We start from the raw sequence: 17,515 nt of genomic DNA, 5'->3' as shown, positions 1-17,515 counted from the left end.
GTGAACAAAGACAGAGATATTTGCCTATAGATTTACACCTTTAACAAATAGAGGATATCTTTAATAAATATTCCATCTTTGAATATGGAAGGAAACCAAGAATACATGCTTTCCCTATTGCTAGAAAATGTGGATTCTTGGTGAAGGATTTCACACTTTCACTAAGGAGAGATTATTCATAAGCGACACATTGTTTCAAGTAAGGAATAGGTCCTAACCAAGGACACACATGTACTCAAATGGAGTAATTCTATGCAAGAAAGGAAAACAAGTTTTGAAACATGCAACTCAACAAAGGAAAAGAAAATCCTTGAAAAGAGATAAGAATGTAACATTATGCTTGTCCCCAAGCATGGAGATAAGAATAATAAAGACTATTAAGTTTCTAACCAAGTATGATTGCACATGAAATTGTATCACCATGAATGACAAAGAACCCCCAAAAGGTAAACTACTAACATCACATAATGAGGAGAAACATAATAAACGAAGGGAGTGATAATGCGCTACTTTCAAATTGAGCTTTGGTGTGATATGTATACAAGCTCTATCACATAAATCTTGGATAAATGCTTTAAAAGATTTACAATCAACAATAAAATGAGAATGGTTGCGATGAAAGAGACAATACATACTACCATATTTGTTCTTATAATTATTGATATATCTTACAAAAGGAAAGGTGATTTTTTGCATATTTGAGTCTCCAAAAAAATCTTTTTACTAGCTTTTATCGATTGTCAATATGGCTAGGTCTTGTCCCTTAAGGAATAGAAGGACAAGGTTTTGGTAAAAGAATTGATAAAGGAGGGGTAACATTTTCTTTATGATATTTATTAAAAAAAATTGTGTAGGGACATGTTGAAGGACCAAAGGGATGAATAGATGAAGAAGGAATATCCTTTGTAGGAAGACTCACAATTTTAGCACCACTATTCATATCCACTTTGTTAGGTGGGGAAGAATTTTTCTGATCATCTAAAGCTTCGTCTCTACTCAATGTTATGTTAGGAGATAGGTCACGGATAAAATACATAACATCATCTTGGCTCAAAATATGTTGGTGATTAAGATAAGCTCTTGGAGAATAAGGAGGGTCTAGAGTGATAGATGTACTAAGATTAACATGTTTACCTTGTCCCTCTTGCACCAAAGTACCTTTGTGAGAAGATGATGATTTGAAATTACTCTTCAATGTTGCATCTCTATTGGATAGATCATTGATAGGAGTATTAATTCTTTCCTCATGAATAAAAGATACTCTAGGAGAGGTAAATGTATGATTCATTTCAATATCATCTCTAAGATTAGAAAGGGTTTCATTTGAAACATCTACCAAAGCTTTTATCACATCCAAGTATTCAATTAACTTCTTTGAAAATATCATCATATAACAACATGAAATATGTATGAAATCTTTGAGAAATGATTTAAATGTAGGAAAAATATTTGAAACTCTCATAATGTAATACATTAAAGTTGTATGAATGAATGTAAGCAATATGAAGAGAAAGAAGCTATTATGCAACAGATGATTTCAATAAAAATAGCTAATGAGCAATGCAATCACATGTGAAATAGAAAAGCAATCATATTTTGTGAATTCAATTATGAAAAATCATATCTAAAAACACCCAATAAAAAATATGCAAGATGCTAAAAGTGTTGGGTTCACCAAAATGTAATATGTGGAATTGGATATTCGCTAATTTTTCTATGTAAACAAGGATTGAGCCTATTTCCAAAACTAATTACATTAAAGGGGGTTGAAATTAATAGATTCAAACCCAAAAGGCGGTGCTGATTGATTTTTGTTTATCCCCTTATTTGAGTTAAAAATGAGCTATGGAAATATGTAAATTGAATGCTAGATCTAGGTCTATTGGTATAAAATTAACATAAATCAACATATATAAGCAATTTTAAATTTGATATGCAGACATAAATATAGATCTTGAACTAGGAAGCTAAGAAGAACCCGTGTTTGAAATTTGGGTTTGAAAGTGCGAGACAATGGAGCTTTGGGTGACCTTGCCTTTAGAATGTTGGATGTGGGCAACACATATCTTTCCAAGATCAAAATGCAATCTTGAATGTTTCCCTTAAGTTTTGTTGGAATTTTGTGGGGCGACCTCATCCTCCACTTTTTGCCTCTGGATAAGCTAGATTTGATTGTGTCTATCTTCTTTTTCTACTGCGACTATATCTTCAAACCCTTCCACTTGCACATGCGAAAGAGGGAAATGGTACTGCAGTAGGGGTTTGCATAGGTCAAACACCAAGTTTGGAATTAACCCTTATCCCTTTCATGCAATGGTATCCACTAGTGTGTGTTGTTGTTTGGAGCACATGTAGCCGTATGTATTGTACCTACTATTTGAAATTGTCCACACTTGTCATACTTTGTCCTTGTTGTTGCAAAATTTGTTTATTATGTTGTAGGTTATGTCAGATATGGAGAAGGAAAATGTTCTATCTAAGGCATGTGTTTAGGATCCTTATTGCTAAGAGAGTAAAGTGTAAGGGGATTGAGGAAGAGATGAATGATGAATGACTTATAAATGATGGATGAATACTTTTCATTTTGGGAAATTTTCATTAAATGGACATGTTTGGGCACAAATTGGCTAGATGTCGTAGTGGTAGATTTTAAAAGAATGATAATTATTTGTGTGATATTTTTTTAAATGATAGATAATAATAATGCACAATTGTGTCTATATATACTCATAAATATGTTTAAATGAAGACTAGCACAAAGACTCATATCTTTGATGACTAGAATTTGAGAAATAGGTGAATTGGTCTACTTATTGCCCATGTTTTAGTTACTGTTCATTGGATTTGACTAATTAAAATCCTACTAAAAAAACTTCTAGTGGGCCAATAGCCATGTAATAGCCACCCATTGGTGATACCCAATAGCTTAAAAACATTAGTAATTAGACCAATGATTCAACTCTATTAGTCCATAAGTATTGAATCAATTGTGCAACTTTTGTGGTGCTCAAAGTGAATGGTTAATGGGACATTAGGGAATATGTATGAGACGCCCACTTAAAATGACCATTTTTTGATCTCTGTGTGCATAACGAATTCTACAATGTTCGTCATAACTACCCTGAAGCAAAAACAATAGTTATAAGAAATTAAATGACATACAAAAAATAATTTATTTTTATCAAAATCCAATTTACTATTTAAAAATTTAAAAGTGTAATACCTTCCCCCTATGAATAAAACAAAACATTAAACAAAATAGATTTTAAATTTCAAATATCATTTGAAACCACATTCAATCCCAACATGTAAACACACAAGTCAATTTGCTATAAATACACGCCGTCTTCCAATTCAGTTATACAACAATAATTGCACCGCAGAAAGTGGCCAAACTTTTGCAGAAGCCCCACAACCGTTCCCATTACTATCGGTTGGAATATTCAGGGGGCCCCAGCCATTAGCCCCGCCATTAACGTTAAAATATTTTCGCTGTTTTGCGTACAAGTCCAATGTGGCCCATATTTTCATTGCCAGACAAAGAGCGATCGGTCTCTTTTCTTGAGGTCGGTTTGGCGTGACCACCAATATATCTTTGAATGGTTGTTCATGAACAAATATCTTCTCTTAACATCACCATACGAAATTGGGGGAAAAATTATTGAAAGAGAATTGACAGAACATAAATTGCTTACACGCAACCTGAGGCCATCTTCTTCGTTGCATTTTGACAGATTGAAATTTGACCGCATCTGCAACTGCCGCTGCAAGCGTGGGTTCAAGTGAGTAAAGTGCTTCACCCTATTTCTTCCTTGTATTAACATTTGTTGTGCTTAGTGTAAATCATGTGAATTTTCTTTATTGTGATTTGATTTCGGTATCTATAGCGACAAATTTTTTGAGTCACTTCAACTGCAACGGCAACGGAAGCTCTGGTTAAATAACTTAATTACCGGATTTTTAAACACTTGCATTTGGCGTTTTTCCTTTCTGCAGTAATTAGGATATGAATTCTGATTAATTACAAAATTACCTAATCTTTCAACTCTTGAATTCGAAGTTTCCCCTTTTTCCTGTAATTAGGACATGAATTCTGATAAAATAAAATTACCTAATCTTTCAACTCTCGAATTGGAAGTTTTCCCCTTTTCCAGTCCTCATTCTGTTTCTCTATATAAAAGGGAAAAAAGCATTATATTAATTTACTGTGTTTGAAAATCAGCTGTAATAGTTTTTTTATCTTGAGAAACTGTGGACAGAAAATGTCTACATTGTATTAAGTGAGTTAAAAGTATATATGATATCTTAATTTGGAAATTTACGATTCTGGTGTATTTCTGAAAATTCTTGGGTGTAAACCTGTTTTAGTAAAGAATCTTGGACTTTTCTGTACGGTGTATTTTTTAATTTTAAAACCTCTTGACTTCAGAAATTGTGGAAAGTAAATGTCTATATCGTTTCAGTAGAGTTAAAAGTATATATGGTTTCTTAATTTAAAAATTTACCATTCTAGTGTATTTATGAAAATATCTTAGGTGTGAACCTGTTTCAGCAAAGAATCTTTTATGCACGCTATATTTCTTTATTTCTTCTTTTTTTTTTGATAAAAGTGGCAGAGCCACACAATTTATTAATTAAGAAAGAAGATTTACAAACTCTGGTTCAGGGGAGCATACTGAAAAGAACGAGGAAGACTTTCAGTTGTAGTCCGAGTAACAAGAGTGAATTATCGTAAAGAACTATCCCACCCTCACCCATGATAATCCACAATCCTTTTGACAAAATACATTGAAACAAGTTATATTCCACCCAATAAAGCCTTTATACATTCGAAGAAAACCCAGGGGAGAAAGGGGATAAAGAAGAGGGACCAGAATAAGTTGCAACTGAGGAGGAAGGATGGTCTAGGTCTCTGATACCAACCGCAATTGTAGAAATAGAAAACATAACCACAACATCATCCATGGAAAGCAATGTAGAATCCGCACTACTATCCAATTCCGATCTAGCAATCCTTACATTACTTCTGACTAAGATCATTGTTAGCAGATGTGCACACCCAAGAGTCACAAAAATCAAACAATATAGAAATGAATGTGATATGAAGCCTCAAAAAATAAAACATCCATAGCATCCAAATAAGAGGATAGGAGGAACCAAGAATGTCACCAAACACAAATTAAACAGGACGATTTGTACTGTTGAAGTCCCAGTGTCTAATGTGAACTTGACAAAGGTAAATGGCAATACTGAAGTCCATATCCCAGAAAAGGAGGGACCTCCATTGAAAACTTATGAGGGGAAAGAGTGAGAAAAAAATCCATACCTATATACTTTGATAAATAAAATCGTCCTTCCCCAACAAATCAAAATTAAATTAGATGTAAGAGATGACTCACATCTATTTCCTACTGCAAAACAGGGTCATATAGCTTTATTTGCCAAAAAATCTGCTAACATGTTTGCTTCTCGAAAACAGTGTTTGATTTCGAAGGATTGAAAAGATGTGAGCTTATCCAAAACCATATCTAATCTATACCTTAGCTTCCAAGATGAAGTCTGTCTTGAGGAGACAATGTTAAAAACCACCATTGAGTCCCCTTCAACAATAATGTTAGGAATATTCATGAAAGTGGCAAGGGTGAGACCATGAAGGAGGGCTTCAATCTCCGCAACATTATTGGAATCAGGCGGTAACTTCTTACAGGCTGCTCTAATTATATTGACATCAGAATTCCTAATAACCACCCCAACTCCAGCTCCAGAGATGCTCGGATTCCCCCTAGAGGCACCATCATAATAAAATTTTGCAAAACCAGGTGGAGGAGATAGCCAGGTGGCAGATAGTCGGGACGAGGAAGATGGGCTAGAAGATTGACAACCATGAACCGGGAGAGACTGAAGAAGAGGCCAATTATCATAAATAAAAAAATCCTATTTGGTAAAATTCTTTCTGGTATGCAGTAATTTAAAATGATATGAGAGCATAACTTCAGATATTGATTTCTCTATTTTATCTGTAACTTGTGCCCATGGAGTAGGTTTGTTCCTAAAAATTGCCTCATTTCTTTCAAGCCAGATATTCCAAATGATTAAAGAAGGACCGATTTCCCAAAGGGGTGCAAACGTGGAAGATTTGTGCAATAAAGGCCAAGCTTTGAAATGATCACAAAGATTAGGGCCAACAACTGTTGACCAGCCTAGTCTCTGAAGTAACCAATACCAACAATCCAAGGCAAAGGGACACTGTAGAAATAAATGATCAGAGGTTTCCATGAAGTAACCACATAAAGTACAAGGAAATACAACAATGATCCCTAACCTATCTAATGTGGCGCCCATGAGGACCCTATCCTGGATAGCCAGCCAAGCAAAGGCACCTGCCTTAGGAAGGCATGTAGATCCCCATAATAGTTTTGTAGGCCATGAGTCAGAACATAGATGAAGAATTTTTGATTCATAGCCAGCCTTAACTGTATATTGGCCAGAAGGAGAGCCTAGCCAAATGAGCTCATCTTCAAAAGGAGAGAATATGATAGTTCTGGAGGAAAGTTCTATTTGTAATCTAGTTACCAAATCTGAGGTAACACATATGCCAGAGAAATCCTTCCATGTTGCAAGGTCATCTTGGATGTCTAAGTAATGGCAGACTCGATCACCTCAAGCTTGCTTAAGATAATTATCAAGGGGATACCAATCCCGAATATGAGATAACGGTGTATGCCCATTCCATGAATCCTCCCAAAATTGAGCTTTAGATCCATTGTGGATTAACCACAAGAGGGAGGGTAAAATGAGATCCCGACAAGAGACCATGAAATTCCACATGGCAGATCCTTTAGGCAAAACTAAGGTTGTGAAGATCCTCTCCTTGTCCTCAGAATCAAGATATTTCAACCTCAATAGTCTAGCCCATTTTGAATTCGGATTTTGGTATAACTTCCAAAGAAGTTTCGTGCCCAGTGCTTTATTTTGCAAGGGTAGATCTCTAATTCCTGCACCCTGGATGGGTTTAGGAGTGCAAACCTTACTCCAAGCAAGAAGGGGCAATTTTTCCTTTTCAGTGACATTGTCTGCCTAGAGAAAATCCCTCAAAATAGATTGAAGTTCCTCTATTGATCGGTTAGGCATACTAAGCACAAACATCAGGTAAATAGGGATGGCACTCAAGATTGATTTTATCATGAGTAGCTTTCCAGACAGGGATAACCATTTATGTTTCCATGATAGGATCCGTTGGGAGATTGCGGAAATAATCTTGTCCCAAAAATGGTGCTTCTCAGACCCTGAGAAGAAGGGAACTCCGAGATATCGACAAGGGAACTCCCCCACCGAAAAGCCCCAAAAACTAAGAAGATGATGTTGGACTAATGGAGAAACATTTAAAAAGAAGATTTTAGATTTTGGTAGATTAATTAATTGTCCAGAAGCCATGGAATAGTCATCAATGATTTGCTTAATAACCCGAGCTTCGATGATAGAGGCTTCCCCAAAAAGAAGAGTGTCATTTGCAAAAAGATTATGCGTGTAAGGATCATTTCCATCATTAAAGGAGATGCCTTTCCAAGTTCCCACCTGTCTAGCATGAATTATTGATCTGCTGAGACCCTCTGCCATTAAGATAAGTAGAAAGGGGGAGAGAGGATCCTTTTGTCTAATGCCTCTAGAGGATGAAAAGAAGCCTGTAGGAGATCCATTAATGATAATAAAAAATGAGGGAGAAGAAATGCAAGGTTGAATCCATTTTACCCAATTTTTATGAAAGCCAAATTTGATGAGGACCATGAAGAGAAAATCCCAGTCAACCCGGTCATACGCTTTCATCATATCTAATTTGAGAACCATAGCAGATTTGTTATGTAACCTGATAGAGTGCAAGATTTCATGGGCCAAAATGGCACCTTCCGGGGTTTCTCTACCAGGGACAAAGCCCCCTTGCTCTTCTGAAATAATTTTAGGGAGAATCTTAGCTAGTCGGAGATATTGCTTTGGTAAAGATTTTGTAGAGAGAATTACAAAGCAAGATAGGGTGGAAATCCACAAAAGTTTCAGGATTATCTTTCTTCGAGATAAGGGCAATCCAGGTATGATTAAGCTCTTTTAGCATGGTTTTGTGTATTCTGGCTTCCTCTAGAGCTAATAATATATCATTTCCCATGAAGTCCCAACATTTTTGAAAGAAGAGCATGGTGAACCCATCTGGCCCCGAGGTTTTATCTGGGGCCATAGAAAAATGGCCTCCTTGAGCTCCTTCAAAGTGAAAGGAGCCATAAGCATATTATTATCTGGCTCAGTTACACAATTAGGGATGGATTGCAGAAGTATATGAGAATGTTGGACTTGTTGCTTAGTTAACAGATGTGAGAAGAAAGAGACACCTTCCGCGGCTATCTCACTCTCATCCTTAAGCCTTCCATTCGCAGAGTCAATTTGAACTATTTTGTTCTTAAGGCGTCTAAGTTTAGTGGAGGCATGAAAGAACTTGGTGTTCGGTCCCCAGCTGCAAGCCAGGTTAGCATCCATGCCATTTTGGATGATAAAATCATTAATCATAGATAATTCTGATTGAAGCCTAGTCTTCTCATGGAAGATATTCTTGAAGATATTGATGTTCCAGTCTTTGATCTTGATTTTGAGCAGCTGCAATTTTTTGACCAGCCTGTATATCCCAGTCCCTTCTGATCACGGAACCACATTGGTTCAACCTTAAATGTCTCTCTCCGATGGGAACTATTTGTCTAGTTTTATGCATTTTATTAGGAGATAGAATTTCTTTTTAAAAATATTAGAAAATATATATTTAAAAAATTCAAATTTGAAGTGACAATTGAATGATTCCTTAATTTCAGACATTGGGAATTATGAAAGCATAGGGGTGTCTAAAATATATTTCAATTTTATACAATGTGATTAGGAGAGCACATAGCACATAGGTGTTTGCTAAGGTTTTTATACATATTAATTAGGATTAAATTAGGGTCCAAGGCTAGTTGTTTAGTTAAGTTCTTATGATATAATTTTATTTGAGCAAATACAATTTTTTTCCTATCTAAAATAAAAATCTTATTTAAGAAAAGATCATTTTTTAAGAATTATATTTCTTATATTTGATTAAAAATTTGTAAAATTTATTAAAAGAAACCTTCTCTCACACATAATTGAATTATTCCATAGAAAGTTTGAGTGACCCTTTTCTCCTAATTTTGTGGATCAATTTGAATAATATGAAGGCCACACCACAAATTTAAATTTTTCACTATTTTTTTCTACTTTATTTCTCTAATAAAAATGTCTATAATCTTTACCTTATATTTTTTAATTTCTATTTGATACTCTAACACATCAACATACAAATTGAAGCTTTAAATATAATTACTAATAAATCATTGACTTTAAAATTAATATTTAAATAAAAATATTTATATTAATTCATGAAAAATTAACAAACTATATAATAATAATAAAAAAAAAATTATATTTCAACTTTACCTATTTTTTATTAAAAAGCAAATATATATTAAAATAAAATAGTTTATTTAAACTCTCTTTCTATAAATATACTAAAACAATTAATTAATCTAAATATTTAAATTAATATTATTTTTTAGCAAGAGTCAAAAACATAAAACTTTAATTTGTCACTATCTATAGGAATTTTCCATATGTACCTCCATAGAGTGACCTCACTCTCTATAGGAATTTTCCATATGTACCTCTTTCACCATTTTGGAACTTGGTATTGCTGTTTGCAGGTTGTTAAATTCACCGCTCTACAGTCGTATAGCGAGTTACAGGCCAATTTTGCTACTTGTCTTATCACAAGAAAAAGGAGAGCTGCATGGTTGACACTTGCCACCTAATCTTGTAGACACCTACCCTCTGCCTAAAAACCATCTAACGGTAGAATGCAAAGCAAAAAGGAAGCAACCTTGAATGTGATGCCTTCGCTTAGCTCAATGCCAAATTTGACTTTTTTTTTTATAAAAAATTTCGGGCAGCCTAGGAAAAAATTGCTTTGACGTATAGAGTTACACAAGAAAACAAAAAACACACCCATCTATGTGTTGTAATCTATATAAGTGTATTTGATATCTGATTTGGTATGGAGCGGGGAAAGATGGTATGAAAAGCACCGTGTGCCAGAAAACTGGAATCTCGTTTTATGGGGTTGGGAAAGTCCTGCAGTGTGGCCAACAGTTTTTTTTTAGTTGGGTTAGAAAAGCAAAGTCCAATGACTGCGGAGTCCTGTTAACGTAGATTGCACGGAAGCTTGCAACAGACCTTTCGGTTTGTTAGTTTGAAACCATCTTCTTCGTAATTTACGGTTTGCAAAATACTGCAATTTGAGGGTTGATTCCATATGCATGTGCATCTCCAAGCCTTGTTCCTGTGATTAAAAGGTTCACTTCGTTCCTTATCATATAATGATTAATCGTATCTTGAATAAGTCTGGTATGTATTGGTTCGCGCAAGTGTTGCAACAAAATTTCGAAAAATAAAGTATATCAATCAACTGCAACGGCAAACCAGTTAATTATCTAATCCTTTGTGATTTTTCTTTTTCCAAGAATAGGCGGTGATTTGAAATCTCTGTGTATTTGACTGACAGCAAAGCATTTAACCAAGATGTGTAGATAATGGGGCCATTTGATGCGTTCAGCTGCAGTTTTTTAAATCGAGTAACTTGGTATTTAAGAATAAATATTCTACCTATTTTTATAAAGGTGTCAAATTTAAATTTTTGCTTTGGACTTTGTTTATTTCTTGTTTTTTAATTAAATTTTTTTTTTTCAAATTTTCATGGTATATTATTTAAAAAGCGTAAGTTTATATTTTGAAAACTTTTTTTTTCTTTCTGAATTTTTATGCAACTGCGGTATTCTGGTATATGTATGCTGGATGACTGATGTGGCCCTGAGACTTTACAATGCAAAAAATGTTTTTTAGGTGTTGAGCAAATGCTTCTTTAGAACAGGTATTCCCGAAACATTATAACAGAATTTTCTCAAAAAATTGTATGCAGAATGATAACGTTGACTGCTAGAAAAATGTTGTATTTATTTACTCCATTTGTATTTATTTACTCCATTCTTTAGTGGGGATTTTCTTTGTTTGATGGATTCTGTTGAAGGAGGAGGTCTGAAGCTACAGGAGTCAAACTCTTTATTTCACACACATTTGGGGTTCAAGCCCAACAAGGTTTATACCTGGCGTGCTTTTAAGCCGACAATCCAAGCACAGTTTGGAAACCATATTACGAGATATTTATTTTTGCAGTTGTTTCAGCTCAAGGAAGTAATCAAGGTTCTTTTGCATTGACGTCTTTTTGTCTGGTTCAGAGTCTCTGGCCAATCCTGCAAGTGGTTAGATGATATTCTTCTGAAGGTTCTAACTATTTCTTAGTGAATTCTGAATTCTTGAGAGTGCTCATTCTTTATGGTAAATCGCTCGTCTTAATTTTCTATCAGTAATGAAATTTTATGCAAATTGAGGACTAGAGGTTCTTGTAGAAGAAACCCAGCCCATAAGGTAGAAAGAAAGGGAAGCTGATGCTCATCAGCTAAATTCTATGAAGCAGGGAAAATTTTAGAGATAAAGCATTCCAATTTTTCAACATTCAGCCATTAAGATTTTTTTTCTTTGAAAATGTTTCTTATAATAGGGAGCAGTTTTTAACAGATGAAGTCCACAATCAAAAAATAATTCTCTTTGAGGGCTAGTTGATAGTTCAAGGCATTTAGATGCTTATGAATACTGTGGCTTCTAGTGGTTATTATCGAAATTCGAAGGATGGAGTAAGGGCCATCTTAATGGTTTAGTGACTGTCAATTTTAGATATTAATTTGGAATATTTGAACATATGATACTTCTAACAGGTAAATAATGATAACCAGTGCTTCTGGATTTGACCGTCTTTATTTCCATAATCCATCATTAGCATGAGAAAAAATAAAAAATAATGAATGGAGGACAATTTCCAGCTACACTTCTAGGTACTAGGAATTAATGATTGTATGTTGTAATCCTTCATGCTATAAGAATTTTACTTTGGATTTTGTGAATTTTATATTAAATGAGGATATGATAATCTTTTACATAGGGGTAATCGCAAATTCACTCATCTTCAAATTCATTCTATTGATGGATTCATCACTTCATTTTTTGTTTAAATATTCTCTCTTTGTACTTACCGTGCCTTTATATTATCAAATTTTATCTTCATCATAATACTTTGTTTTAGAGAAAGGATTTTCCAGATGTAAAACGAGGGGATGCTCTAACATGTGGTACGGTGGTTGTTTTGGGATGTGGAGGGAGGATTGTAATTGGTGTCAATAAGTCGTCAGAGTTTTTTAAAGTTTTAGCTTATTATTTAGCATTGTAAAGCATCACACATCTTGTTTTGCGTGTCGAAAGACGTTTAGCTATTAACAGTTTGTTCTGTATTCAAAAGTGTTGTCTGGGTGGAAACATGGAATTTTCTTAAAAATTCAGGCTGTGCTCTCTGGCAGAGTTAGGAATTTTATTGTCCAATACTGTGGATCAATGTCATTAGCAGAAACATTCTGTTTAAATTTCTAGGAAAACTTTTATATAGGTATAATATAATTACCTTATTGACCATTGTCAAGCGTCACAACTGTGTTTTGAGCATTGAAGGATATATAGTTACGAACAACTTGTGCTTTTGCCAAATGCATTGGCTGAGTGAAAATATGAAATTTACTTAAAAGCCAGATTCTTCCTTTCCGTCGCTAGAATAGAGAATTTTCTTATTCCAATGGTGTTGTGGATATATACGCTAATGAAAACATTTTCTTCTCAATTCTAGGCAAACACGTCTATTTGAAAATTATTTGATTGGTCTTTTTCCCCCTAATATTCTGTTTTAGAATTATCAAAACAGAATAGGAATAAAAAGACCCTGTATATTATTTGCTAGGTTCTAGGCATTTGCAACAACAAAATTTTTCTTTGTCTGGGACTCCTATCAGATAGGATCAGACAAGAAGCTTCCAGATGGACACGCAAGTTTCTATGCAATCTAACATTGTCTTTATGAGCATATATCAATAGGACAAAAATAAATGCTCATGAACTAGAACCAAAAATATCTAAATGCTTACATACATATTCCTTGTTTGTACCTAAAAGAAACGTTGCTGATGAATGTCATTTGTCTTAAACGATAAGTGCAATCTTTTATGCATTGTTGGTAGTAGTACAAATTTATTTGTTTGTAACCTATATGTTCCTCTTATTATTGAAAGTAATGAAGTTAGCTCCTGGTGCATTCCTTTTGATGCTGAAATTATCTGAGAAGTAAATTTTGGTTCCTTCTTTTAATTACAGTTTGCCGAAAGCTTAAATTAGGTAGGCATCATCCTAAGAAATTTGTTATAGATTGTCATTCATTTATTTTCTCAACGTTGTAATATTCAGAAGGGCACAACTGTCTATAGAAAGTATTGCCAGTTTGCATGATTAGATTTGGGGTTGTTCTTGGCAGTGGTTGAAATCCAGGATGCACACATCTATTGCTCTACTTGACAGAAATGGGACAAATTACTGACCACCTATGCACACTTAAATCAATTGTGGATCAATTGACACCTGGGGCCGAGAGCAATATGCCAAACCTTTCAACATGTGAGGCTGAATCATGTTGTGTTGGAATGACTTGCAATGGCAGTAGCTCCGATAAGGAAAGTAATGCAATTGTTTTTGGTGGACCTTCTGATGAACCATTGTGGAGGCGCTCCATTTTTTGCTATGGAATCGGGCATATGCTGAATGATCTCACTTCAGCATGTTGGTTCACTTACCTTTTGATGTTTTTAACAGAAATCGGCTTGCCTCCAAGGTGAGTTTCTTCGTGTTTGATCGAACTGATAATGTGGCTTGTTCATGAAATTGGAAGGCATTCTCTTTTCATTTTAAGGTGGATATTCACATGTAAACGGAACTTGCAAGTGATATGGTAAGTAAAATATTCCCTCTATTGTTAGCTAGATCCAAAATTATCAGGACTTGCAGTCATAAGACAATGGTATGTAATTTTAGAACAAGGGCATTGACCCTCAACTTATGAAATAAAATCTAGTGTAGTAAGGTCTCTAGGAAGAAAAAATGTTATATCCTTTAATAGGCAATTTTGAGGGCATAGGACATTCTTAACTAGCCAACTGATTTGAAAAACGGTCAGCAGTATATGTTGCTTCTATTGAAACCAATAATTTTTTGGAGATAGGTATTGGATTTCCATCTATCGTTTATAAATTGTCATTATAGTTCAGATCCAAATATTTTAAGGGGTGGAATTTTTTTTTGGAAATATGATAATTCTATTCCATATTTTCAAGATGTATTTCATAAGAAGGGTTTTTGGATCGAGATTATAAAAACGCCATTTATAAATCTCTTAATGTGCATGTCCACAACGTTTATTTATTACACGCATTATATTTATATATTACAAACATTAGACATATAATAACTTTCTATTCTAGATATGTAATGGTAATCTGTGTAATATAATGGTGAAATTGGCTTTTTCATATGTTCAAACTTCAATCCAAAAACCCTTCTTTTGGCCACATACCCATGCCATTTCCTATTTAGTTTTGTTTCCACCTTGATGAGAACATCTTAATTCATTAACATTTTGACAAGTGGCATTTTCTTGTGCTAAGTTTGGTTGATGGCCCTATCCCTACCCATCTTTTTTTTTTCATTTTTATTTTTAACTCTAGAGGTATCCCTGCGACCTAGCCCAGCGCCCAACCTGCCTTACCTTGGTCTATTTCACCCCGATTTCACTTATTCCCATAAATTCAATATCTATTCATGCCTACTTCATCACTATTAGCACTTATTTCCATACACTGGCTTGTAATGCCCCTTTTCAAAATTTTAGTAAAATAATAGATTTACTTAACATAAACACGATTGCACCCAACAACAATAATTAATTGAGCACCAACAACATACATAACACAATTGAATCGCAACACTTAATACTGATATCACTGCCACCATTGGGACTGTTTTACAGTCATTACAATGACAACACACCACAGTAATAATAATCACAATGACTCACAGAACTTTCCTACAATGCCTTGAAGCTCCAATGCACTCTTTGAATGAGAATGCCCTCAAAGAACCAAAGGTTCTGTCCTCTAATTCCAATGGCCAATGGGGTTTCGTTAATTGATCATGGTCTCCTATGGGTTTTCACTTTTCATCCATAGAAGATTGAACACATGGTGCCCAAAATTACATAGCATCCATGATTTTTACAATTGCAAAGCTTCCTAGTTTTATATGCTATCCAATCAAGGATTAAATCAGATAGCCATGATCCAAGATAGGGCTAAAGCCAAAATTTGAATCTCATGCTGCCATTGGTTGACTTCACAGCCTTGTAATCTTCTTGCTTTTTCACACACTACAGTTTGGCCTGCCATTCTACACACTATCGCTGTTCTTGTCTTGCGATGTGTTGGCCCTTTCCAGTTGTTATTTTGGTCTTGGAATGTGTCGGCGTGCAACCTTGACCCATGATGTTTGATTAGCAAAGGGGACATGTCGATGTGCACCCCTCGATCTTCACCTGTGATTTCTTGGCATGCATTGGGTAGCAGATCCCATCCTCGACCCTTGTTGAATTTGTGGCATGGGACAGGTGGAAGCCTCTGACTCTTGATATCCAAAAAGGGACATTACAAGTCCTCCCTCCTCAAGATTGCTTGTCCTCAAGAAATGCAGATTGGGATACTCAAGTATCTCTGGTCCTGTATTTGTAAATGATGAAGCTTCAACCAAAGGGAATTATGCAAACATGAATGTTCAAGTGTCTCCACGCCAATGACATAAATCCAACTATAATGCACATGTGATCTGTATCCTGAAGCTTTCCATCTTTGACTTGGTTCAAGTAGTGAAAGGATCCAACTATTAGAAGACTCCTCTTTGACATGATGACAGATGGAAATATTCACAAACTCCCACAAGATCAAGGGCTCGCCTATGAATTTGCTTCCACATTTTTGCTGTGCCACTATGATCTCATAATGATGATGATGACTCCCTCAAGTTTTGGGGGGGCTTTCCACTATGCTGTAGGTTGTGACTCTCATGTGTTTGGACCAATTGGCTTGCATACATGCCAAAAATAAGTTGCAATCAACGAATCTTATTCCAAACCTCATCCAAATGATTAGTGCAGTCACTGAAACAATTGTTTTCTGTTGATCCAACAGCTGTTCAGTCTTTCACCATTAGTGTGGTTTATGACAATTTGCCAAAATATTGTAAACTGATAGCTGAATATGATTGATAACAACAGTCCAAAATCAAAAACCTTGAAAATCAACAGTACAAATATGGTACAATAGATACAGTACTAAAAATCTCTTGCAAGAATCACAACATAGAAACTAGAAACAACCATGAAATGCATGAAAATATCTCAACTGTAGTATCAAACTGAAGATTTCTCAATCCTATGACTGAATACCCCCGTATGGACTCTTCTCTTTGAACTTTATCTCTATAATGTACCTTTCAAGGAGATATGACCAATGTCCATCAATGATGTTCACCCCTCCTAATCTGGTGTTATAAGGTTTACCTTGGACTCCAAAGACTCTTGACATGGTGCCCCAATCTTTGCCACTTGAAAGATAATTCAGATCAGACTGTATATAGGTTGGAGGATGGCTGTCACAATCATATTCGCTTGAAATCTCCCTTCAAACAGTGATGTAGCAGCTGGACTATTGGCACTGAATATTCACAAGGGATGAGACATTTTACACACAGAATGAGGCAAAATGATTGTCCCAAAATCATCCATGTAATATTCCATTTCTCCACTCAAAATCCGAAATGTAATGGTTAGAAATCACCCTGTTCTAACTGCAACCATTGCAACAGTGATAGTGGTTTGGGGATTTGACCATGTGAGTGGGAGTTCTTCTTTGGCTACATAGAAAGTATGGGACTCGCTAGATATGTTGAGGGTAGCAGATTTAAATTCTAGAACCATGCTCAGAATGGTCCTTGACTTATATCTATTGCAGTCAATGTTCATTTGATGGTCGTCAACCAAAAATTCCATTTAACATTTATTCTCTTCGGTGGCTAACTTAGAAGTGTAATGTCGAGCATGATGAAACATTGAAAATAGACCAAATACCATTAGGGTCAAGCACCTTACCTTTGGAAGAGATTGTGACTACCACCAAATGATCTTTCATCCATAGAGCCATGGCAACTCGAGGATCTCTTTCTAGTGCCTGAGACTTCTATCCCTTCTCCCTTGGGATTCAACTCCATAGTGGACTCTCCCACAGGATGTATCCCTGGTATGTTCCATATTATGCTGAATTCTCCTATGACATACAAGTTGTTGCATTCCATGTACCCATCTACAATGTTGGCATGTTGTTGTGCCCACTTGTTCTTCTTTTGTGATGAAGGATCCCAAACAACTAGCTGTACTTTATGG

The 17,515-nt window shown here is 35.2% G+C and overlaps 1 protein-coding gene across 10 annotated transcripts in view; it reads left to right on the top strand.

The window, feature by feature from the left end:
- Positions 1-3,550: 3,550 nt before the first annotated feature.
- Positions 3,551-17,515, top strand: part of LOC131029012 (uncharacterized) — a 63,737-nt gene continuing 49,772 nt past the window's right edge. Inside the window, exons 1-3 of one of the 10 annotated variants that reach the window (XM_057959397.2) lie at positions 10,003-10,400; positions 10,610-10,687; positions 13,511-13,864. In XM_057959397.2, coding sequence (XP_057815380.1) covers positions 13,557-13,864 — 308 coding nt within the window. In that variant the 5' untranslated portion in view covers positions 10,003-10,400; positions 10,610-10,687; positions 13,511-13,556. Of the gene's footprint in view, positions 3,783-10,001; positions 10,530-10,609; positions 10,688-10,842; positions 10,976-13,510; positions 13,865-17,515 lie in introns of those variants that run through there. The other 9 variants (XM_057959395.1, XM_057959400.2, XM_057959394.2 and 6 more) reach the window with 9 other exon arrangements.

Source organism: Cryptomeria japonica, chromosome 1 (assembly GCF_030272615.1).
Source record: "Cryptomeria japonica chromosome 1, Sugi_1.0, whole genome shotgun sequence".
Taxonomy (NCBI): domain Eukaryota; kingdom Viridiplantae; phylum Streptophyta; class Pinopsida; order Cupressales; family Cupressaceae; genus Cryptomeria; species Cryptomeria japonica.
Note: the sequence above shows the minus strand (reverse complement) of the source record. Positions and strands in the feature narration are given on the sequence as shown.